Genomic DNA, 26,178 nt, shown 5'->3' with positions numbered 1-26,178 from the left:
CAGTTTTCACTATTATATAAATAACATTGATCATAATAAGGAATGTTAATCAGCAGCATGAAGATATTAAAAATGATGTGTGATGAATCAGATCACACAAGAGTAAAGACTTAAGTAATGATGCTGAAAATTCAGTTTTGGCATCAGAGGAATACATGTTTGGACATTTTAAAATGCATTTAAACTATTAAAAATGAATTATATTTTGCTAAATAGTTTTTTCTTGTTTCGAGTTGTAAAGAAAATTATAAGACAATAATAAAATAAAGACAAAAATAAAAATTATGAAAAATAATAAAGAGTCTACTTTTTGTTTTTTATAGATACAATGGTAAACTAGTTCCCTAAGCAAAACTCTGAATAGATACGAATGGGAAGATTATCAGTGAGATTCACCAGATTTCATAAACCTCCATGATTGAAACTAACCAAGAGTCATTGAGGAAACGCATAAGGTTTCATTCTTGTGATTTCTTGATAGTGCATATATGAGATTCAAACCAAGTAATAAACACTTAAAATGAAATGAGGCACCAGTAATGGCCTTGTTTACAAGCTCAAAGCTTGCAAGCTGCAGAAACACTTAGACCTGTAAGTCCTGCACTTCACACTCCCAGCACACCATCATGCCAATGAGGGAATTAGCAAATTAGTCATCTTTCACCGTCACTGTCGTCTGTGGGTTGCTTTTAATCGTGTTTGTTCCAGCTCACATTCTATTGCCGTTTCTTACAAGCGTGCCACTGAATGAAAATGTGCTACAAACTCAGTATGCACATGTTTTTTTTTTTTTTTTTGTGATTGTGCAAGAGCTACTCATGTTGATTTCTGAGAGCTGCAAATGCCATTTCCTATTTGTTCTGCAGCCAAACATTTGGTTTGATTTTTGCAGATTTGGAAGAAACATGTTCAGTCTCAGCTTTAGTGTGGAGAAACGGTAATGACAACACTTGCATGTAATTATTTATGAATACTATGCAGGTGGGAAAAAAATTAAGCAACTAAACATTCATTCATTCATTCAATCATTCATTCATTCATTCATTCATTTTCCTTCGATTAGTCCCTTTATTTATCAGCGGAATGAACCACCAATTTATCCAGCATATGTTTTATGCAGCGAATGCCGCAACCCAGCACTGGGAAACACCAGTATCAATACAATAGTTTTTTTTTTTTTTTTTTTTTTACTTAGGCTTATTGTTAAAACATAGCCCTATATTTGTTTCTGGAAATCGCAAATTATGTAGCCAGAAGTATGTATGGCTGCATTTCGTCTTTAAAACAAACACTACAGAGTGGTATGTCACAGTTCTTTTTCGTGCTTACTGGCTGACCGCTTACCTCCGTATGGACGGCATTCCCACTGTTACCAGTTTGTCAAGTTAGCTCGCCATGTATGTTGGTGGACTTGAGATGCAAAGAGGAGTTAATTATGACAACAGGATTTGAGTCTGCCGAAGAATGGTTCCAGAAAGCAGATAAGACAAAAACAAAAGCTAAAAAAGAATCAGAATGTTGAAAATATATTTTTTAAATATAAATCATTTGAAGACTTCAAAATAAGTAATTGTCATTTTTTATATCTTTACACCATTCTCCAAACCACTATTTTTGTGTGTTTCAACCCTTAAACACTTGCTCGCTTGTATACTTTTAAGTATTAGTTTGGTTTTTAATAGTTGTTATTTTCTATTCTATATTTGTTTTATGCCAAACTTTTTTTTAGAAGAAATGTCATCATTACACTTTTCTATTTTTTCAGTAGCTTTTCAGTGGTCCCTGGTTCACCTTTCAATGCCTTACAGTTTGACAGATTTTTTGTTGTGCAAATCGTCTTTTTTTTTTTACAGCACATTGTGTTTTGCAACCTGATTGGGTGTTGACCGTTGTCAATCAACCTCCTCTGTGTCTCCTCTGCAGTACAGAATGTGTTCAGCTTGCCAAATCAACATAAATCTTCGATTGCTAGCACTGTAAGTTTCAACAAAGTGCAAAAAGGGTTGTCCACAGCAAGACTATTGCAAGTCGGGTAACAGACTGGATGCGCCGCACAGCGCAGCGCAGCGCCATGCATTTTAGACTTGTAAACATAGGTTTTTATCAACGTATGCACCGGCGCCGCAAGTTAGCGACTGTCCAGCTATGACTTAGAACACTGTTCATATAATTTCATTTTAAATAACATGTGAATTTGTGCGTATGGTGTGTGTTACTTCCAACTTTCATGTGTGCTGTGCATCAGGTGTGCGACCCCCTTAAAGATAGTGTGTTTCAGCTTTGTGGATCAGTAACTGCAGGAAAAAGTACATTAAGCTGGATGCCAACTTTAGCCCCTTTCACAAATACATATCTTTCCGGAAAATTATTGGCAATTTTCCAGAAAGGGGTGAACAGGCCTTTTGTGAAAATACCGGTAAATTCACTCAAGCAATTTTCCAGAATGAGAAGTTGTAACATTACTGGTAATTTGCCTGAAAACTGCTCTGTGAACGCAAAAGGAAAATTGCCGGAAAGAGCAAGTTCACGCTAAAACATGTTGACGTGAAACATCTTCTCCAGCCAACCAGAACATTCAGATGCATTCATATCTGTGCTGTTTCTGAAAATTAAAGCCTTTGAATATTTTTTTCCAGACACATTTAGTTGTTATATGTTAGTCAGATAAGGTTTCTATGTTCTTAATGCCAACTGTAAAAAAAAAATTTGCTTCAGATGCTTGACGTGTACATGTGAAGTAGAAGGTGAGCGCTAGCACACACACATATTATGTACATCTTGACATGCAAAAGTGTTCCAATGTTTTCATCGAAGTTGTTCACAATATTTCTCCACAGAATTTAATGTAGTTAAATGTGTGAACATTTAGCTGTGGTTCGCGCTTCTGCCTTTGGATGTCTCTGGGACAAAGCAGCTGCATGAATGCTAAAGCTTTAAAAAATTGAAACCATTTAAAAAAGTGAAACCATCAACAAAAGCCTGACACCTACTATGTTTACAAATACAAGCACGGTCGTTTAGAGCTAATTTCTGGTTAATGATCTCAGAATTTACCAGTATTTTGTGCACGGATATGTGAATGGTCTTTTTCGGAAAAATTCCAGGTACATCTTTGCTTGTGTGAACAGCGCTTTTTTGAATTAAAAGTAAAGTCGTTCCGGTAATTTTACAAATATTTACCGGTATTTCTGATGAATGTTTGCATCTGACAACAGTTTTTGATCTTTGTTTTCATTTCATAATACTGGACTTATTTTTCTATGAAAGTTTGAACTTTGAGAGTGTTTAAACAAGAGAGAAAAATGTGAAAATACTAATGATTGTCTGAGAAAATTGCATAACGTGTTTAGTGAGGGGTTTTAACAGCCTTAAAATAATAGTTGAAAAAACATAAAGCTGACTACTTTGCTGATTTTACCTATTGTGGGCTGTTTTTAGAAAGTAAATTCCACGAATAACCAGGGACCACTGTATATCTGTTACTCTGAATGACAGAGGAAAATAAATCACAAATACTTTGACATTTTTCACAGAAGTTAATTAGAACATTAAAGCAGACGCTTTACTTGCATTTAATAAATATTTAAAATCAAATGGGACGTCTCGTCTTTGACCCATGCTTAAAATATGCATGCATAAAATAAATATGCATGCATGAGACGACTTTGATGTCCACGGCACACCGTAATCAATATTTAGCACAGAAAAGATCAATACAAGCCGAATATTACCTATTAAGCATAAAAGTGAGTCCAGCATGTTTCTTTAATTGATTTTTTTTTTTTTTTTTTTGACAGGTTGCATTAGCTCTTCTTTTCTCGCAAACAACATCCACAGCACCTGACTACATCTGCATTTTTTTCCTTTTTTGGGGAGACATTTGGGAAAAGCTTATCAAGCTCAGCTTCATCAAGCAGAAAAACGTCCCACTAATTGCTGCATGCTCCCTGTGATTTATCCAAGCTCCCGTGTCGTGTCTCCGAAAAGCCAAAGAAAAACATACGCCGTTCCCTTCATAACCTCAGCTGATTGCAGATGATAATTATCACATCTCTCCCTCCCTCACAATAGGAGGGCAACCTTAGGAAAATTAGCAGCTGTCAAACGGAGCCGCGTCTCTTCTGACTGCTAGTCTCTTCTTTTTCTGTCTATTTTCTTATTTTTTACCTTGTCAATGGCTGCTGTGCAACTTCCCTGCAGGAATTGCAGCTGCAAGTCAAGGGCATTTGATCGTAGTCTTTTACAAGAGAATTCTTCTTTTTTTTTACTCCCTGCCCCAAATCCACAGGCAAAAAGAGGATGGAAACCAGCTTTAAACCCAGCCTTGCAATGTTAAAGTGTGTGTATGTGATCTCACTCTCCTCTCTTGTCTTAATTCAACTACATCCTCTCTCTGTGCCGACCTGGAGGCGAACGCTTACCGAGGCCAAATTGTAATGCAGATCACTTTGGTACAAAACCTCACATGAGACGCTTACAGATCCCTGATGTATACACTGAGAGAGCGTAAGGCTGAATTTCTCATCTAGCACCTAAATCGGCCCTGTCCCAGTCAACTTAGCGTTTACTCTGGTCTTCGGGGATTCTTCTCTCTCCAGGCTTTGTGTCTACAGTCTCTACACAGCCTGCAATTACAGCCCACTCCCTACATTTACTAGAAAGAGAAAGAGATGTTGGAATGTGTAGGAAAAGTGGTGTACAACACAACAAATAAGTGACTTTTTTAAAGTAGTGCATGAATAATGTGGGTTGTAAGATATGGACTGATGCACTCATTTATTTATTCATATACTTTTCGATTATCTTTTTGAGTCCCTTATTCATATTCATCAAAGGGGTGGTCCCCTACGATGTCATATTTTAAACTTTAGTTGATGTGTAATGTAGCTGTGTGAACATCTATGAATAAAGTATGCTTAAAGTTCAATGCAAAGACAGACACTGGCTTTTACAGAGTTATGGACTACAAAAAAAATACATTCGGGCGAGTAATATCACATATGCGCAATCACCATTTCCATAAACCTTACGCAGCAAAGGGGCGTGGCCAGAGGTGCGGTAATGTTATAGCAGAGAAAGCTAAAATGGCGTCTATTTCTACAGAGCTTGTTCTGTTTCTGTATTTGGGCTTCCAAAGGACACAGCATAAAGAGAGAAGCTTACAAATTTAATCTAAATTATGTTCCGGAGGATTAATAAAATATATAGCTCTAGCATTTGACAAAGGACAACTTCCAGAATCTTTCTGTTTAGTGCTGCATTCTTCTAAAAACTCTTCAAATAAGAAGCAGCTCCAACCATAATAGAAGAAGCTGTGGATTGTGAGCCACAACCTGTAAGTATTTTTATTTGTGTAAATTGATCTATTAGATGCATATTGTTTAGCGTTAATGGTATGTTGTAGCATGGACATAAACAAGAATGTAAACAACGGGAAAAGCTGTTTGGCACTGTTAGCAATTTAGTTTAAATTCACATTTACCCATCAAACCACTGTAAAAACCCACAATCTTCAGAACCGCGGCAGTGTATAAGGCTCACAGCTACTCTGAGTGACGCTTTTCCTGGTGACATAGAGCCGATCTGCTAATCACAGCACACTATGCTAGCTGACCAATCAGAGTCTCTTGAGGGTGGGCCTTTCAGAGGAACTAGGAAACATGACAGTCGTTTTGATGTTAGCTGAGTATCAATATATAATAAAAGTAAGATATATGAAAAAATAACATGATTTTTTTTACAAATGAAGCATGAGCACACATTGCTTTGCATCTTATAAACACAACTAAGCCTTAAAAATGCACTCTGGACCACCCCTTTATTAACCCCTGAAGCACTTTTTGTTTGATTTTGGCTTTATAAATTTTTTTTTTTTTTTTTTGCGTTTTATAAATCATCATCTCGGTTTCTTTAAAAAATGTCTTAAACTTTTTCCATTGAACACAGAAAAACTGCTTAAATCTCAGATGGCCGTAGGGAGAGTAAATTAACAGCAGATTTTCATTATTGGGTGAACTTTTTTTCCTTATTGGCATAGCTTTCTGCATAATCTTTATTGAATCTTGTTAGGTTTTTTATTAAAACAAAGGGGGAAGAAAGGTTTCCAGCTGAGTAAGAAAAATCCATTTCATTACATACATTCTCTAAAACAAGTTTCAGTATCTTAAGCAATTCCTTTTACATATATCTTGTTTTAAGGAGGTTTACTTAATGACATAACTGGAAAATAATGCAAAAAAAAATGCTGATTAGGATCTAAAATTTTGTGATGAAAATAATCAATTTAGTTACATAGTAAGCATGTTTCAGTCTTGGCTGCTCAGTGGTTAGCACTTTCACCTCACAGCAAGAAGGTCACTTTTTTCTGTGTGGGTTTCCTCCGGGTGCTCCGGTTTCCCCCACAGTCCAAAAGCATGCACTATAGATAAATTAAATGAATTTAATTGGCCGTAGTGTATGAGTGTGAATGAGAGTGTATGGGTGTTTCTGCTGGAAGGGCATCTGCTGCGTAAAACATATGCTGGAATAGTTGACGGTTCATTCTGCTGTGGCGACCCCTGATTAATAAAGGGACTTAAGCTGTAGGAAATTAAATGAATGAATAGAAATGAATGAATGTTTCAATCTTTCTTTCTTTTCTACTAAATAACTCCAAATAACTTTTTTCTAGTCAGTTTATTTCAATAAATGTTGCCTCCTTGAAAGTTTTCTTGCAGCTAACTGTTAATTCTGAATCTTTAAAAATGCATATAGAAGTAAAGAATAGCACCCTATGTTTGTTTATGCATCTGAACCAGCTTATGAATATGAATAGTATTCAGTGGCATATACGTTGCTATACAATGTGCAATACTGTATATCCCTTTAGCAATGTTTATTCAGAGGGAACAGTAATCCTGGCTCTGATAAAAAGTGGTTCCCTTGACAAAACACAGCTGAAGGCTGTTTTGCAGCCCTGTGCTAAATGAAGCTGATGAACCCTCTTCGCCCTTAATAGAATAAATGCATTCCAAGTTAGTCAAGTTACAATATACAAAGTTCAAGAGTAAATCTCTTGTGATTTACTTCAGCCTGAGGAAACAGCCACTTGCCTTACCATCAGTTGAAACTACACCCAACTGACTTCCTAGCATCTTACATTAATGTACACGGATTAGTCAAAACATATACGGTAGATTAAATTCAGCTTAAATCAGGGAAATTATAGTTCAAATAGAGCATTTGGAACATTATTATTATTATTTGTTTCATGGCTTTAAATTTGCTTTAATTTACTTTGTATTTCTAAACATAATAGTTTTAATATCTAATTTCTAATGACTGATTTTTTTTTTATCTTGGTCATGATGACAGTACACAATATTTTACTTGATATTTTTCAATATATTAATATTCAGCTTAAATGGCTATTTAAAGGCTTAACTAGGTAAGCTATGGAAATTAGGCAAATAATTGTATAATGACAGTTTGATATGTAGACAATCGAAAAAAATAATATTGTTTTAGGGGCTAATAATATTACCCAAGAATTACAAAAAAAAAAAAAAAAATGTTTTTATTATCTCCAAAAGAAAAAAAATATATATTATAGGAAATAATGTGAAAAATTCCTTGCTCTTCACAGCATCAACCCCCCCCCCCCTAAAAAAACTCTTAATTTACTCACCCTCAAACCGTTCTCAGTGTATATGCATTTTCTTCAGACTGCTGACCGCAATCAGAGTAGTTTTCAATTTGATCCTCGCTCTTCCATGCTGTTTGCATAGAAGCTTTTATCTTAAAGCTTACAAAAGTAAATAGACTCATCATAAAAATAACCCATACACTGCATGTCTTATGAAGAGGCTTTTTGTTTTGTAAAATAAATATTTAAAATGTTTAACTTATAAATTCCAATCACGGACTTCCAGTGGTGGCCGAATGCACTTTATGCGCAACTGACTTATATATCATAAGCTGCATAAAGTAAGACAGGCAGACACATGTATGCAGCATTTAAGTGTAATATAGTGTATAACGTCATAGAGTAATGCCAAGCCAATTAGTTTCCGTGTTCATTGTCATCTTCTTGGCAACAAACTGTGTGGTAAGTGCTTCCCATGAGTCGATTCACGCTATACTAGCTTCCACTATGAATGTATATTACGTCATGCATCTTACATTGTATACATCAGTTGAACATAAAGTACATTCGACTGCCAAGTTAATAATTTTAAATTAGAAATATTCTTTGTTACAAAAGCACATTGATATGCTTTATAAGGCATGCACAGCCTCCATCTCAGTGTTTCTCAACCACCTTTCTCGGGAACCACCAGCTCTGCACATTTTCCATGTCTCCTTAACTAAACACACCTGATTCAGATCATCAGTTCATTAGCGGAGACTGAAAGACTTGTAATGGCTAAGACAGAAAAAAGGAGACATCCAAAACATGCACTATTGGTGGTCTTCCAGCAAAGTGTTTGAGAAACACTGCTTTATCCAACCATTTTATACAGCATTTTGAGGTGAGCTATTCCTTAAACGATTATTATAATTATTTACTTTATATTTAGCAAGTCTAAGTTAATGATCTAGTTTAATGACCTATTAAAATTCCTAAATTTAAAACAGATCATAAGACCATGCTGATTTTATATATATATATATATATATATATATATATATATATATATATATATATATATATATATATATATATATATATATATATATATATATGAGCAATATCACACGATTAGCAGTGCGATATGGCTGTGTATCAACACTGGTGGGAGGCGTGTGCAGGTTGAGTGCCTTAGCATCCCACCAGTGCTAATATACAGCTATATTGCACTGCTACTCGTGTGATATTGCGTTTATACAACAGTTTGATGGCATAATTGTGTATATAAAAAAGAAAATAAAGCACGGAGAGTCTAAAACCCTTTTGTATTAGGAACTACTTTCTTCCACCATTCATTTACATCTGCAGCTGACGTCAGAACATCAGAAGCTGTTACTAATTCACCAATATCACTTTAGAGCTAGGTTTGAATGATTCTCTAGCGTAATTTTTAAAAGTGATGATAAAACAGCTGATTTTGCTTTTTTTAAGATTATAAGGCTGAATGTGACATGAAATGCAATCCATCTACAGAGATATCTCCAGTCTATTACAGTCTACTACAGTCTACAGTCTATTACAGTCTACAGTATTTCTCTGTTGCGGTCGGTATTGTGACGGGTGCCAGGTGTCCCGGCATTTACTCTGAGACTTAAAAGAATGAAAAAAAAGGAGACAAACTATTTCGCTCTTCCTATTGGCCTTTTTGCGTTTCTCCCAAGTGCTGTCGACTACATACATGCCAGTCAATGACAACGAGTAGAAAAAAGCAAAAAGATTATACTCAAACATCCGTTGCAAAATAAAATGTTTCATTATTGAAATAAAATATTTATACAGCGGTAGAGCAACCATTACACACTTCTCCTCAGAACTCTCCAGAACTGAACTGAGCTCCTATAGATGCGTGCTCACATCTCAAAGGTAAAACAACCACAGAAGAAGTTCTCTTAAAGGGGGACATGACATTTATACACAATGCATATCAAACATTAAGCGACCGTTAGAATATCACAATAATTAACCCCGAAAAAAGCAGTGCAATCACTTCCAGACTGCTGTTGTGTTTGCGATAAGGAGAGACGAGGCTGAATACAGCTTCTTGTTTGCAGCATCTTATTGATGCTATCTGGTCCACCTTAAAAACCGTGACACTTCCGTTTTCAGCTTCTTATTCATGCTCAAGAAAACACTCAAGCAAGGGCTTATTATGCAGTCCTGGTGCCATCTTGTGGGTAGACAATGTCAACTGTCTTTGACTAATGAACATCAATGCAGTGTCTCAGAAATGATAAATATTTTAAAATAGGCAATATCCTTATAAATAAACTGCATAGTTGCAATCTCAACAACTACATTCTTGAATTAAATAGCCTTAAAAGTACATAATGTTGATTAACAACAGGAATATTTGTCAAACTGTAGAGCGTCTTCTGCTTGTATGTGGGCGGAGTAATGCACAAAGGTGAAGAGACCTTTGTGTGCTGTTTCTGGCAAAATACCTCACGCCTATCAGCCAATCAGATTCAAGAACCAGACCGAATATATATATATATATATATATATATATATATATATATATATATATATATATATATATATATATATATATATATATATATATATATTTGGTGTTCACACAGTTTTCTAGTGCATCCAGACCTCTGTTCCTGGTGCAGTGCATTTTGTGTCTTCATTGATGGATTTCAAATCTTATCAAATGTGTTGCTCCCCAGACACCCACAACGCTTTTTCTTAATCCTCACACAATTACGCCTGGTAATCAGGTGGCCGTCGGTAGAGCACATTACAGCAAGTGGGAGCTGGAGACAAATGCGGGAGCTCCCATCATGCCCTCTAGAGGAGACTCTTCAGTCAATAATGGAGACTGATTCTGTGTGTGTCAGCAATTTACAAACAACAGCCAACAGGAATCCCACCAGAAGGGATACAATTAATCACAACAGGCAAGTTGTAAGCGTCGCTCGGAGATCTCGCTCTCCCGCAGTCTTCAGAGTAAAATGCCACTGCATCATTATTAAGGCTGGAGTCTGTTGAGTTCTTATGCTGTCAGTTGTGGACAGAGTGTTTTTACTTCAATGCTGTACTTACAGTAAATACATTAAGTAACTGTAATTTATCAGAGTTGTTTTACATTAGTAAACTTGTATTTTATCTCACTACATACAAAAACAGACCAGGAAATAATGGTTTACTGTTCAGAGATATAATAATAGTATTTGACTTGTAAAGGAAATCTTGGCTAATAACCCAATACATGTGTTCAGAAATTGTTCTGAACATTTAGTTATTGAATTGGACATATCTGGTTCTGTTCTCAAATCAACCATTCAGATTCAAGTGATTAATTTAGTGGAACTCTGCAGACTACTCACTGAATTCGTATGATTCAGTCACAGAGACGGAGTGTCTTTGGAGGGAAAACCAACGTGGTTGCCATTTTGAAGTGTAATTTCAAATGGAAGTATTTAAAACTGGCCACTTAGAAGGCCCTTTGGAATTAAAGATTCCGAAGGGTTCAACTGATGGACATTTTGCTCAGGGAAGTTATTTTGTGTAGGGATGATTCAGGTGATTCTGTCAGGATGAGTCTCCAGTTAATCACTGATTCAAATGATCCTGTCAGAACAAATCTTTAGATAGTGATTCACTAATTCATGTTATTCTCTCGAATGAGTCTCCAGTTAATCACTGATTCAAATGATCCTGTCAGAACAAGTCTTAAGATAGTGATTCACTGATTTATGCAATTCTCTCAAAATGAGTCTCCAGGTAATCTCTTATTTAAATGATCATTTCAGAACAATTCTTCAGATTGTGATTCACTGGTTCATGTGATTCTTTCAGAATGAGTTTCCAGTTAATCACTGAATCAAATTATCCTGTCAGAACAAGTATTTAGATAGTGATTTACTGATTCATGCAATTCTCTTAGAATGAGTCTCTAGTTAATCACTAATTCAAAGGATCCTGTCAGAAAAAGTCTTCAGATAGTGATCCACTGATTCATGTGATTCGCTCAGAATGAGTCTCCAGTTTGTCACTGATTCAAATGATCCTGTCAGAACAAGTCTTTAGACAGTGATTCACTGATTCATGTGATTATTTCACAATGAGTCTCCAGTTAATCACTGATTCAAATGATCCTGTCAGAACAAGTCTTCAGATAGTGATTTACTGATTCATGTGATTCTCTCAGAATGAGTTTCCAGTTAATCACTGATTCAGATGATCTTGTCAGAACAATTCTTAAGACAGTGATTCACAGATTCATGTGATTCTCTCAGAATGAGTCTCCAGTTAATCACTAATTCAAAGGATCCTGTCAGAAAAAGTCTTCAGATAGTGATTCACTGATTCATGTGATTCGCTCAGATTGAGTCTTCAGATAATGTAGTTGCGATTCATGCGATTCTTTCAGGATGAGTCTCCAGTTAATCACTAATTCCAATAATCCTGTCAAAACAAGTCTTAAGATAGTGATTCATTGATTCAGGTGATTATCTTAGAATGAGTTTCCAGTTAATCACTGATTCAAATCATCCTGTCAGAACAAATCTTCAGATAGTGATTCACTGATTCATGTGATTCTTTCAGAATGAGTTTTCAGTTAATCACTGATTCAAATCATCCTGTCAGAACAAGTCTTCAGATAGTGATTCACTGATTCATGTGATTCTTTCAGAATGAGTTTTCAGTAAATCACTGATTCAAATGATCCTGTCAGAAAAAGTCTTCAGATTGTGATTTACTGATTCATGCAATTCTCTCAGAATGAGTCTTAATCACTGATTCAAATGATCTTGTAGTCTCTTTTACTTTTTTTTTTTTTTTTAATTTACCTAAGAATTAAAGGTAAAAGTACTTTTGCACTTTGACTTAAGTAAATTTTTAATTGTAATTATACATTAACTAAAGTAATATTTTGTTAGGATTCTTTTTTCATTTTATTTGTGTAGTTGCCAACGTATGATGTAAGGAATTACTGAAATGGGTCCCACTTTATATTTATATTTATATATTATATATATTATATTATATTATATATTTATATTTACACAATAAGTACATTGTAACAAACTATTAACTCCTGTGTAAGTACATGTTAGTTAAGGCCACTTAATATAAAGTGGGACCCTGAAATGTCTTCATCTTTCATTGGTGTACATTGTAAACCTTGAAATGTCTGGTTTATGAACTGTAGAAGCAGAAGTGAATGGTGTGCTATTAGAGGAGTGTGTATTGAGATCAGCACAGTCAATGCTCCATCACAAGCCATCCGCTCGAGGAAGAGTAAAATTACTCCTCTAAAAACTACCGGAGTGGGTGGAAACAAGCGGATCATGTCAAAATACATTTACGTTACGGTTCCGCCATGCAGCCAACAGAGTCTGTGTTGTGGTTTTCCGCTGTTTGCCGTAGCTGGGGGGGAAACTAGTGTACACAGTGTATGTTTTAATTACAATTTTCTTTTGAAAAGACATGAAGGATGAGAAAATGGGGTACTTAGTTGAAAAATGAGTCATTCTGAATCAGGCTCTTTGATGACTGACACTGTTTCTGACAGTTTAAACACAAAGAACGATGTTATCAGTCAGCGAGAACATGCGATATCATATTTTAAATAGTCAGTTTTATTTATTTGATTGTATACTGTCATAACAACATTGTGTTTGTTCCCACTCATAAAGATAGTTTAGTTAATGTCCATTTTACATGACAATAATACATACACTACCTGATAAAAGTCTTGTCGTTGATCCCACATTTAGGAGCAACAAATAATAACTTGACTTCTAGTTGATCTTTTGGAAAAGTGACAGAAGGTAGATTTTGTAATGTTTCATGAATCATCTGTTGAACTGCATCCTATTGGAACCCGCATGTACCCAATTCTCATAGAAATCAGTCTTTAAGTTTGGTGAAGGAAAAATCATGGTTTGGAGTTACACTCAGTATGGGAGCCCATATAGTAGCGTGCCATTACATTTCAAACCACAGGAAATTCTTCAGCAGGATAGCGCTCCTCATACTTCAGCCTCCACATCAAAGTTCCGGAAAGCAAAGAAGGTCAAGGTGCTCCAGGATTGGCCTCCCCAGTCACCAGACAGACATTATTGAGCATGTTTGGGGTAAGATGATGGAGGAGGCATTGAAGATGAATGCAAAGAATCTTGATGAGCTGTCAGAAGTAGGTAGTAGGTAGTCCTGTCGCCTCACAGCAAGAAGGTCGCTTGTTCAAACCTCAACTGGGTCAGTTGGCGTTCTCCCCGCATTTGTGTGTGTTTCCTCCAGGTGCCCCGGGTTCCCCCACAGTCCAAAGACATGCAATACTGGTGAATTGGGTAGGTTAAATTGTCCGTAGTGTATGAGTGTGTATGGATGTTTCCCAGAGATGGGTTGCAGCTGGAAGGGCATCGGCTGTGTAAAACATATGCTGGATAAGTTGTGGGACGCTGTGGGACGCCAGACTAAAAAAGGGACTAAGCCGAAAAGAAAATGAATTTATTTATCACCAAACTATTGAAGATGTGAAAAAATCAGCCAAAAATTTCGGTCAGACCCACTTCTATTCTTCCGGCCTACTACCGTTTAATTTTCCATGCTTTTACGATGTTTACATTCAAACTGAAGAACAAAGCAAAATGCCAACAGTGAATGTTTAAATAAAACGCACTTTCAAAAAATTGCTACAACACTAGTCTTGTTGTAAATGTTTTTAAGGTGTTAAACCTTGAAAAAAAACAGTGCTTGGCTGCTATTTATCCTGGTAGTTCACTTTTCTACATAGTTGCTGAATACTAAGCAGGTTTAATATACAGTATATAAAAAAGCCAATCACTTATTGATGTGCTTGTGATATCATAAATACGCTCACAAAATTTAATTGGCTTTAATTATTTTTTTATGTCAACAGGTTCCTTGCAACAGAGTTTAGTTAAGTTAAGGAAAGAATATTTATTTTAGTAAACTTAAGTTAGTTGGTAACACTTTACAATAAGGTTCATTAGTTAATGCATATACTAACATGAACTAATCATGAACAACACTTGTACAGCATTTATTAATCATAATCGAACATTTACTAATGCATTATTAACATTCAAGTCCATGCTTGTTAACATTAGTTAATGCACCATGAGTTACCATGAACTAACAATGAACAACTGTATTTTCATTAACTAACGTTTATTAACATGAATAAATACAAGTTTGCTCATGTTAGTAAATGCAGTACTTAACATTAACTAATGAACCTTATTGTAAAGTGTGACCAGTTAGTTCCATAAAGGTAATGTAATGTTGTTTAGTTCAATCAAGATAGCATTCATAATTTAGCTTTACTCTATTTAGTTATGTAATTGACATGCTTGAATAATAACATTAGATAATAAATAACAATGTGCCAAAACCACCTTTTATTATTATATAAGTTATTAAAACTGGCATTAAAACTTGATAAAACTGCTTGACATGCACTGAACACTGATTTAAAATGGAGAAGCTATTCCTTATATGTAATTTTTTCACTCCAGCTCAGAATGAGCGAGGGCCTTTAGAAGTTGTTAGTTTGTGCTTTGTCTATAAGTGTTGCCATCTCTGCTGGTTACTGTAGAAAACGTTTAGTCATTAATAGAACAGGCTGAAAATATGCATGAGATTTACTGCAGATTTGCCCTTGAGCGATATGCAAAGTTAATATTTTCTATTTCCTCCTAAATTATGCGTGAAACTGTATAAAAAAAATGAACTGATCCCCGGTGAAATTGCATTTTTGATTTTCTTGACTAGATATTGTTTTACAGCTTCTGGAAATAAGCATTAATTAATCAACACGTTGTTTTTAATTAATTTTATTTGAGACAGGGTTTAACTTTTTGTTTAATTCATGAATCACTTGATGCGATTTAGCAAAGGACCGTCCTCATTTTCTCTATTTGCACCAAAATACAATCCGCTCAGCAATTGACCCTTTTTTAACGCCACATAAAAGCTATCACTCATAACCCAGGTATGCTATAAAAAGAGCAATCACAGCCACTCTGATCACCGCTCGTGTCAATCATATTTTGTCTTTATGTTTCAATAAATTTCTGATGTGCGGTGGCTCTGTGGTTCCCACCCTTGTGGTTGACCTTGTTTGGTAGTCCCATAAATGCATAAAGAGCCATTTGATCTTCAACGCTTCGTGTTCTCATGCTTGATGTTTGGTTTAAAAAAAAAAAAAAAAAAAAAAAAGAGACAGAGAGAGAAGCCATGTTAAGTAGCGCTTCAGATTTGGGAGATTCATTGTGATGCTTTAGAAGTGTGCTATTTATATGAACACCCCCTGTGTGTCAACCCATCGCAGGATTTGTTTTAAGTCAGGCAGTAATCCACTGTATGTAAATACCCTTGTCTTTTGATGTTTTAATGGAATGCCAGATTGAAGTCTGCGTGCTGCTACAAATATTAAACAAAAGACAAATGTTTAGTTTGCAAAATGTTTCTAAATGTGGCGTGCGTTAATTATTCTGGCATTGGGTTAGTCTCGAGACTATGATAAAATATAAAGAGTGTCCTCCTTACGGGCTGGAGCTTAAGTCATTAACCCAAAGGGAGCCATTTGTTGATACTTAAAGACCTTGGTATTCTTCCAGCAAAAGGAAAGACCAAATTGTCACACAATTAGGCAAAATGGGTAGTTTCAAAAGTTTTGGAAAAGTCTTCTTCTGCTTTTCTGAGTTCTGTGAACAACCATTAGGTTGTGATGGTGAGGTAATTCTGGCCCGTAGCCAGCCTGATATAAAGAGTGCTTCTTTTTTTCTCAAAAAGTGGACCATTTTGCAGTTTTTTGCCATTTTCTTTTTTATTATAAGATTGAAATACTGCATTTTAGAGACATTTTAAGCACTATTTTAGTTGGATTAGCTTGTCTGATGTTCATCATAACCACACTTTTTGATATACCAAAAACATTTCCTGATGATTTAGAATAAATAAATATGAATAAATACTTACTTTAAAAACACAAATTTATTACATCATATTATTAGAAAAAAATAGCAATCTGTTAAAGTTTTAAATGTAAAAATGTAGCCTGTTTCATTTATTAGGTAAATAACAAACTTGCCAACAATTTTGGCCATTTAAATAATTAAAAATTAAAACATAATACTGATGTTTGAAAAATGCATGGATAACAACGATAGCCGAATTAGTATTCAAAATAATTGTAATATGGGCCACTTTTGGTGCTTCACAGCTTTTTATTGGTCATTTTTTGATGCAATAAGGTCCCAGATTTAGAATAAAAATTACTTGATATGCTTTTCTATTTAAAAACAATACACTTGCGAAAGATGACTTCAGATTGCACAGCTGGACTGAAAAATAATTGTTTGCATTGGCCAAAACTGATTAGCTGAAGTCATAACAGCCAACAAAGGGTTCCACTCGATCTTAAAGCCTTTTTCAAAGGGTTCTTTTCACAATTCATGATGGCATAGCAGTCAAAATAGGACAAAATAACTCATTTATGGAACAAATTTTGGATCTTTGTCTTTCGAAACCCCCTGGATACGGGCCTGTAATTATCTTTGCTGTCTTTCTCTGCCTTTTTTGAGAGATTTTTTTTTTTTTCCCACTAGGCATTCTTTTAACGTTAGAAAAGTGAAAGAAAAGAAATAAATCATTGGGGATCTTTAGTATTTCAAACTTCTTTGACCTCTGAATGGAAAATATCATCACTGATGATGTTGGTCTAAGGCCGGAGTTTCATTTGTTTTGCTTGGGGCATGAAAGGAAGCAAATGTACTATGAAAATGTGTGTTTACACTGATTTTAGAATGCACTGCAATCACTTACCCAGGAATCCCACTACAGGCAACAATGTTGATTGCTGATTTTCTTGCATGGCCTACAGTACACAAACAGAAGGAATCAAATCAGAAAAAAAAAATGTTGTAATATATTTTATAAACTATATTGTATAAACAAATGTTAGTCCAAAACTTCATGTATCATAAGAAATAGGCTTCATGGATTACAAGAAAGTTTGAAATTTATTTACAGCATATTTGGAAATGCTAGGGCATTCTGTTTACTAGCTCAAGAGCCCAGCACCAAATCTCTAGCTCAAGAGCCCAGTACCAAATCTCTAGCAAGTTCTCTGGTTTATAGTCTATGATATTTTTTCTACCCAATTTAATGTCTCACAGACAAGCATTTGAAGAGTTCAGATGCAAAAACCTTTAGTTCCTATATGAAATGTTCTTCAAAATTTTGCTTTTTTTCACAGGTTTCTATGTGTAGGTTCAGTAATTTTAAGACATATAATACGTTATACAGCGAGAAAAATAAGTATTGAACACATCACAATTTTTCTCAGAAAACATATTTTTAAAGGTGCAGTTGACTTGATATTTTTACCAGATGTTGGTAACAGCCGAATAAATCCATTTTTGCAAAGACAACTAAACTAATTAGATTACAAATGAGGTTTTGTGTAATAAAATAATAATGACACATGAAAAAAAGTATTGAACACATGAAGAACGGAAGGCGTAGAACAGCAGTCAACGTCCAGACAGCAGATAAAATCTATTCGTAGCTGTTCAGCAACCCTCTGTCCTTTGTACAATAATATTAGCTGCTTTATCATCCTGTTAATGTAGGTGTGAACTGAAAATGAAACCAGGGCGGAGATTTCAGCAAGACAATGATCCAAAACACAGCCAATGAAACTCTCAATTAGTTTTAAAGAAAGAAAATCAAGCTGAAGAATGGCCTAGCCAATCACCTGACTTGAATCAAATAGAAAATACAAAATAAGATTAGATTTGTTAGATGAGACACAGAAAACCATCAAGATGTTTACACTCTGTTGAAGTCTCTTTAAGCTTCCATCACCAAAACAAACCTTTTATATAAAGTATTAATTACATCTGAGTAGTTCAGAACTTTCTACTTGTGTCATTTCACTCTTATCACAAAACAAATTTATCTACTTAAAATTTTTATTTATTTTTATGTTTGTATTGTTTGGGTTTTTACCAAAATCTGGTTTAATTCCATGTCAACAGCTCCTTTAGAAATATTACTCCCAGGGAAAAAAAACATGACCCATTCAATATTTATTTTTTACACTGTATTCATTGTCTTTAATGTGAAATAAGTGAACATAAACATAGGAGGCTAATTTTAGAAGAACAGAAGGCTGTTGAATTTAAAGTTTTCATTTTGAATCATATCTCTAAAAAAAATTGTAGCACAACGCTTATTACAACTGATTTCAGGTATTACAGTTACTCTCTTGGAAACAGTTGGAGATGCATTATGAGCAGTAATTTAATCCTAAGTGTTGTTTGAAGTGCTAAGTATGAGGAACAGTAATAGTAATCATTGCCTTAGAAAGTACCACTAAAGATCATGAATTTTTATTATTATTCGCTTTTTATTACCCTTGCCTTTGCCTATGGTCACATGCCCTTGAGAGCAACCCCATTCGCTTCTAAAATCCAGAAAGGAACAGAGAGGTATGGGCGATTTCTCAGCTTGACACAAAGTTGTTGTTAAGTGGCTGCTTCCCCCCATGCAGTGATTAGATCTATCTGCTGTGTAAATGAGTTCACAGCTTCACACCACATCATTTGCTGTTTTGTGGGCTTCTTCTTTCCACATATTAGTTCTGTTGTTTAATTTTGCTCCCAAACTCTTTTAAGTAAGTTGCAAAAACCAACTTGGATTGTTTGTTGTTGTTTTTTTTATGTGAAAACTCCCCCGACTCTGTTGTTTATCTTGAGATCCAGGGCTGCTAATAAGTCTTTTAAAACTAGAGCTTGCTACACAGCAGTCCTAGCATTTACGGAAAGGAGTAACCATTCCCTGATAGAGAGCAAGCGATTTTGGTCTAACCTTTCAGTGCTGTTGAGCTAAAGAAAATGAGGGTCACTTTTCCTAGCACTCCCAGCTAATCAAGCGATTCAGTTTTCATTACCTGTAAGCTAGCCACTTATTAAATACAATTACACGCCAATTGTTTCATGCAGCCTCACAGTGGGAACGGGTGAGAGGGATGTTATTATTTTTGCATATCACAGCCGCGTGTTTAGCGGCAGCGTATTCTCACCTAAGATGAGTGAGAGACAGACTATTTTCACGAGGCATCGGATCATTTGAATGGGCCGGGCTTCCCCGTCTCTCAGTCTAATGGCTTTGATGCAGTTGTGAAACGCTCACGATCATGTCAGTAATAGCACCAGACATGTGTTTGTCGGCTCTTGACTGATGATAACAATCGTATATCATTTATTGGCCATCTCATTCTGCTTGACAAGTTTGATAGTTGACTTAATCATCCTTGGCTGATTTACTAGTCCTCATCTGCGAGCTGTTTTTCACAGAACTGACAGGCTCACGTTTGACTCTGCGATGGATTTTACAGTGAGCCGATTCCAATTAAAATGGAAGTGGTTTTCCACTTCCCTGTGGTCATTTGTATTGGAGACCTTTTGGGAATAGCTATTTTTTCAAGTCTTGTTTTTAAATCTGCAAGTTCCCATACATCCACTGCGTAGAATTAGACTTGAGATACAATCTGCCCCCGGTGAAAGTATTCCCTTCTAAGATTTGTTGTAAATCAATATTTAATAAAGAGTTTTAAAGATGAGGAAGAAAATGAGCATGGCATCATGGGAGCCGAGATTTTATGAGCATCGTTTTCAGAGGAGAGCAGCACAAATATTCATCCTCACAAATAAAGAATAGATATCATTGTGACAGAAAAATTCATTCATTTATTTTTCGTTGGCTTAGTCTCTATTCAGTGGATGCCATTCCAGCTGCAACCCAGCACTGGGAAATATGACAGGAACCAGGGCTTTAAAATAAGGACTGCCCGATGGCCCAGGGCCAGCGTGCGAGATGCTCAGGACAGTAGAAAAGATCTTTACTAGACTGATTGTGCCAGTGTTGCCTTGTCACTAAACTTTAATTTGGCTGCAACTGTTTGCCAATAGCATGCAAATAGGATGCTTTCACACCAAGATGTTTGTTTCGAAACCTGTCTCGTTTTCCCAGTTAACATGGTTTGTTTGACATATGTGAATACCACAATTGTGCTTGGATCAACGCCAAATCAATCAGTCCGAGATCACCTGAATGAGGTAGTCTCGGCTCGATTGAAACGAGCTCTAGAATGGATCAGTTGTAGTGAGAAAGCAAAATGATACAACAAACTAACGAAACAGGCTATATCACAGTGTGTTATGATTGTGTAAAAGCATATATGGCTATATGAAGAACGTATGAGTACAATATCAGAAAAATTAGTAAAAAAAAAAAAAAAAAGTAATATGTACCATTGCAGTTTGTACCATGGGAAACCAAAATGGACCATTGGTTTCAAAATCTGCAAATACAATATCGTACCCTCATCAAAGGTACAAATCTGATCCATGAGTGTACCACTACAGTGAGATGATGACACTTTGTACCTTAACAGTGTCAAATGTGTTCGTTCAAGAACCATTCAAAGGCATTTTGCTTCAACTAAAATGTGTCAATTTATTTTCATTAAATATAAAAACATCAAATACATTTATTAAACAAAGTTTTAGTTTAGAAAAACATTTCTTTTTGTGTGAATACACATGTTCTAATTTAAAATAAAGATTAAAAAATAATAATATTAAAACAAAAATCAAAAGATACATTTTTGTATTATAGGACTTATAGAAGTTTCTTTACACATATGCTTTAAAATGAAGTTTCATGTTTTAATATGGAAATTATTCATGAAATCACTTTGCCTTTCCAGTAATATTTATTTTCATTGATATTGTAGTAAAGGAGTTGTACTTATGTACCTTTTATATGAGAACAATTGTGTATCTCCAATTTAATTGTACCATAAAAGGTACAGAACAGTATTATAAGAGGTCTTTTCTGTACCATATGAGGTAAAAAACAAAAGTACTAAACTTCCTTAAGGAGCATTATTTGTACCACTTTGTACCTTTTTCTGAGAGTGTAAAGTGGGATGTCATTCCTACCAGCAAATGTGTGTTTCATGACGAATACAAAAGTGAAAGATGAAATATAGTTCTCTTTATCCGTTGGGAAAATTAACAGAAATTGCTATCTGATCATTTTTTCCATATTTCAATCTTATAATATTTTGTATTACGCTAATTGTTTTGTTCATTTATGCACTGACACCTCGAATGAAAGATCAACATCGATCTGCTTCAGGATCAGACTGCAGTCTCAGTTCATCTGTTATTTATCTTTATAATGTAAGCCTATAATGCATAATTCTAGTCAAAGTTTTTTATTTTTTTAAACAAGTTGATTAATTCAATATATTTTTACAAAACTTGACAACTGAAATTAGGCTGTATAAGAAATGTTTATTCTTTTTTTTAATGTATTTACATCACAATGTAATTTTTTGAATTATCAGTTGTATTTAAAGAAAGATTCTGCTGAATAAAAAGTGAATGTATACAATTATGTTTGGCTTTTGACACATTATTTAAAATATATGGCTGAGAAATCACAGTTTTTTTTTTTTGTTTGTTTGTTTTTTTTCAATCGAACCAGTACAAAAAATCCTTAGCATTGAACCCTAGGATATCTAGTATGTTCTGAGGAAAACAATTGACTATTCCTCCTTAAGGTATGTGTACAATCTAAAATTAATTGAAAGGCCTTTTTAATGACGGGTCACTCTAAACTGTGTGCTTTCATAAAACATTAAGAAAGTTGAAAACTTTAATCTTGATGGATTATTCTGTTTGCTTTCACAGGATTATGCTGAGAAGGAAAAAACCTTGGCCAAAGCCCTGGAGGACCTCAAGGCCAACTTCTACTGTGAGCTGTGTGACAAACAGTATTACAAGCATCAAGAGTTTGACAACCACATCAACTCGTATGACCACGCTCACAAGCAGGTAATGGGCCTGTTGTCTGCCCCTTGATGCAATGCATGGCAATAATAGAGTGTTTTTAGAAGATGACAACAAATGTTTTTTGGAGTGCACATGCAGCACAAGACAAATTGCTTCCCCTTCGACTGAGAGGTGGTGGTCTTATAGCGTTTTAATTTAGCAGGCCATAGATCAGAAGCAGGCAGGACAATTTGAAGTCCTGGTGCTTTGTTGTTGTTTGTTTCTGTTGCTTATCCCCTTTTCTCAGGGTGATGTTAAATCTCTTTCTCAGCAGCATGCTGCGTAAACAAGTTGGGGTGCTAGTTTTGTTGACCTGTTCATAAGCACTGCAAATTTATTATTAAGCCATAAACCTAACATGCATGAACTTTTGCTGAGAATAGCTTTAAAGTCTCATGAGTAATCAGATCCATGGAGCAAAATGAAAAAAGAGCATCATTCTGCAGTTAAATTCCGAAAAAGGTGCAAAGATGAATGGATAAATCTTTCTAAGCTGATGCTGTCTCTCTTGTGAAAAGGTCCACAAGGTGGGACTAAACCTTGGGATGCCCGAAGCATAATACTGGTACAGTATATGTGCTCTAGGCTATTAGCACCAACTATAAGGAGCCAGTTACTATATATATATATATATATATATATATATATATATATATATATATATATATATATATATATATATATATATATACATTATATATATAATGTTTAACAAAGTAAAGGAGGAATAACACCTCATGAACAACTAAATACTATGTGCCTTATGCAGCTGCAGTCTCACAACTTGGCAGGTCTGTCTTCTAAAAGCAAGTGCTGTCGGTAACACTTTAAAATAAATATCCGTTATGACTAGTTAATAGATCATTAATAAACCGTTAGTTATTGAGTTATAAATGACTTGTTAAATAAAAGTTAATAGTTTGTTAATTATTATATAATATTATTGAACTGTGCCTTATAGTTAGCCAATAGATAACTTACAAGCTGTTAGTTAACTAGTTAAAAAATGACTTGTAAACTGTATTTTAATGATTTATAACTACACCTAATACATTAGTAATAGATCATGAACAAGCTGTTGGTAAATTACTTACTAAAGCGTTGTTAAATATCACTTAATAGTTTATATATGTTACTGGGACGTTATTCTAAAGTTGCGACTATTCTTCATTTATTAACAGCCCTATTATTCACAGCCATATCACCCTGCAGCCCAAGACTGGTTACTCACTGAAGCTAAGCAGGGTCGAGCCTGGTCAGTACCTGGATGGGGGACCACTTGGGAAAACTAGGTTGCTGTTGGAAGTGGTGTTAGTGAGGCCAGCAGGGGGCGCTCAACCTGTGGTCTGCGTGAGTCCTAATGCCCCAGTAAAAGTGAAGGGGACACTACACTGTCAGTGGGCGCCGTCTTTCGGATGAGACGTTAAACCGAAGTCCTGACTCTCTGTGGTCAATAAAAATCCCATGGCACTTCTCGTGAAAAGAGCTAGGGTATAACCCCGGTGTCCTGGAAAAATCCCTCTTTCAGCCCTTACGATCATGGCCTCCCGATCATCCCCATCCACTGAATTGGCTCTATCACTGTCTCTCCACTCCACCAATAGCTGGTGTGTGGTGAGGGTTGTTTAATTTTGCTCCTAAACTCTTTCAAGTGAGTTGCAAAAACCGTTGAACATTGTGTTTAATGTATAGAAACACACATACTGAGCCATTACCTGGCAGAACAGCAGTATACAACATAATACAAACCCATGAGGTTTGGGCACTTTTTGTGCTAAACATGAAAACAAAATAAATAAAATTTATAAGAAAAGTTCTATAAAATTTCACTGGTATTAGTAGATGGTTAACAAACTGTGAACAACTGAGCTGTAAAGTGTGAGTTAATATAATAGTTAAGTATCAGTTAATAGTTTATGTATGATATTGGGATGTTATTCTAGTTGCAACTCTTCCTCATTTACTAACAGTTAATAAATTAAGAATAGTTGCAACTTTAGAATATAGTCTCAATAACATGCATAAACTATGAACTGATACTTAACAAGTCTTAACAGGTAATCTACTAACAGCTTGTTCATGATCTATTACTTATGTGTTAGGTATAGTTAGAAATCGTTCAAATACAGTTAACAGGTAATTTATAACTTGTTAACTAACAGCTTGTAAGTTATCTTTTGGCCATCTATAAATCACAGTTCTATATTATTATATAATAAACTTTTATTTAACAAGTCATTTATAACACATTAACTAACAGTTTATTAATGGACTAGTTATAACTAACTAGTTAATTAACTAGTTATAACGGATAGTTATTCTAAATTGTTACCGTGCTGTCTTGAATAATTAAGAAACAGGGTCTTCTCATAGGATAAGAATAATAATGAGAAACTGACGCGTCATCTCTGGACAGGGAGACGAGCACCATGTCACCGATTTTGATCCCGCCACAAAATGAATTTAAACCTGAAGATGAAATTAGCTGACAAAAGCTCAAAATTTTCCAGTTTTTTTTTCCCCTAATATTAAAGCTAACACGGGCTACTGTTGTCTTAAATGATTCTCAGCACACACAAATCTGTAAAAATGTCAAAAAAGTTTTTTTGTCTTGCCTTATTACCCTAACTTGCCAAACTTACCCTAACTAGTTTAATCTTTAAATTTCACTTAAGCTGAATACTAGTATCTTAAAAAATATGTAGAAAAATATGATTTACTGTCATCATGGCAAAGACATAAGTTATTAAATCTTATATGTTTAGAAATGTGTTGAAAAAAATCTTCTTTGCATTAAACAGAAATTGGGGGAAAAATACAACAACACAATGTTACAATGGAAGAACAAATGTTGTGATGTAAATGAGAATCTGTGGTCCAACAGACAGGAACAGTCTGCACTGTAATTCCTACACCACTCCATGTACAGCTTTCCCTACGGAGACTGTCCTATGTTCACATTTATTTTATTTATTTTATTATTTCTTTTTTTGTGCTATGCAGTGTTGTCTTTTCCTTTCTGTATCCAAATGACGTGGTCTGTCAACAAATTACAGTACAAACATAAAAAGCATAGATGTGAATCTTGTCCAGTCTCTTGATAGCAAACTTTCACATGAGGTGTAACCTTCAGTTTAAAATATTTGTCATTAAAACTGTAGCCATAGTTTACATCAGAACACCCCTCAAGAGTACACTGTTATATTGACAACATGACTAAGTCTTTTGACTGTCTTATCCGTAAACAATGTGTTGTGATGAGTCAGAAGGCATTGAATCCATTTGCAAGCTTTATTAAGAGCACACATACAAACAAACACAAAGGGGCAATCCAGGAGACAGAACGTGGGACAGGCAAAAGTTCAGAGGCAGGCAGATATCTTACTGGTCAGAATAACAGGCTGGAGATCAGGGGCAGGCAGATGTCTTTCGTAATCGTAGAACAAGCACAGGGTCAGAAACACAGATCAGTCCGAAGCAGGGAGTATGGAACGCTCAGAAATGACAGCCAGGCAAATCAAGACTTCGCAAAGAACCGGAGCGTGAGTGTGGTATATATACACGAGAGCTGATGAGTTGCACCTGGACCGTAATCAGTGCCAGGTAGCAGGGCTTATG

The 26,178-nt window shown here is 35.2% G+C and overlaps 1 protein-coding gene across 18 annotated transcripts in view; it reads left to right on the top strand.

The window, feature by feature from the left end:
• znf804a (zinc finger protein 804A) overlaps positions 1 to 26,178 on the top strand; it is a 265,574-nt gene that overhangs the window by 224,554 nt on the left and 14,842 nt on the right. For all 18 annotated transcript variants that reach the window (XM_073912068.1, XM_073912065.1, XM_073912072.1 and 15 more), the window contains 1 exon segment: positions 22,420 to 22,563. Coding sequence is in view for 6 of the 18 variants with exons in the window: in XM_073912062.1 (XP_073768163.1) it covers positions 22,420 to 22,563 (144 nt within the window). In the remaining 12 variants the exon portion in view is untranslated.

Source organism: Danio rerio, chromosome 9 (genome assembly GCF_049306965.1).
Source record: "Danio rerio strain Tuebingen ecotype United States chromosome 9, GRCz12tu, whole genome shotgun sequence".
Classification (NCBI taxonomy): domain Eukaryota; kingdom Metazoa; phylum Chordata; class Actinopteri; order Cypriniformes; family Danionidae; genus Danio; species Danio rerio.
The sequence above is the reverse complement of the archived record's forward strand: the minus strand, read 5'-3'. Positions and strand labels throughout refer to the sequence as shown.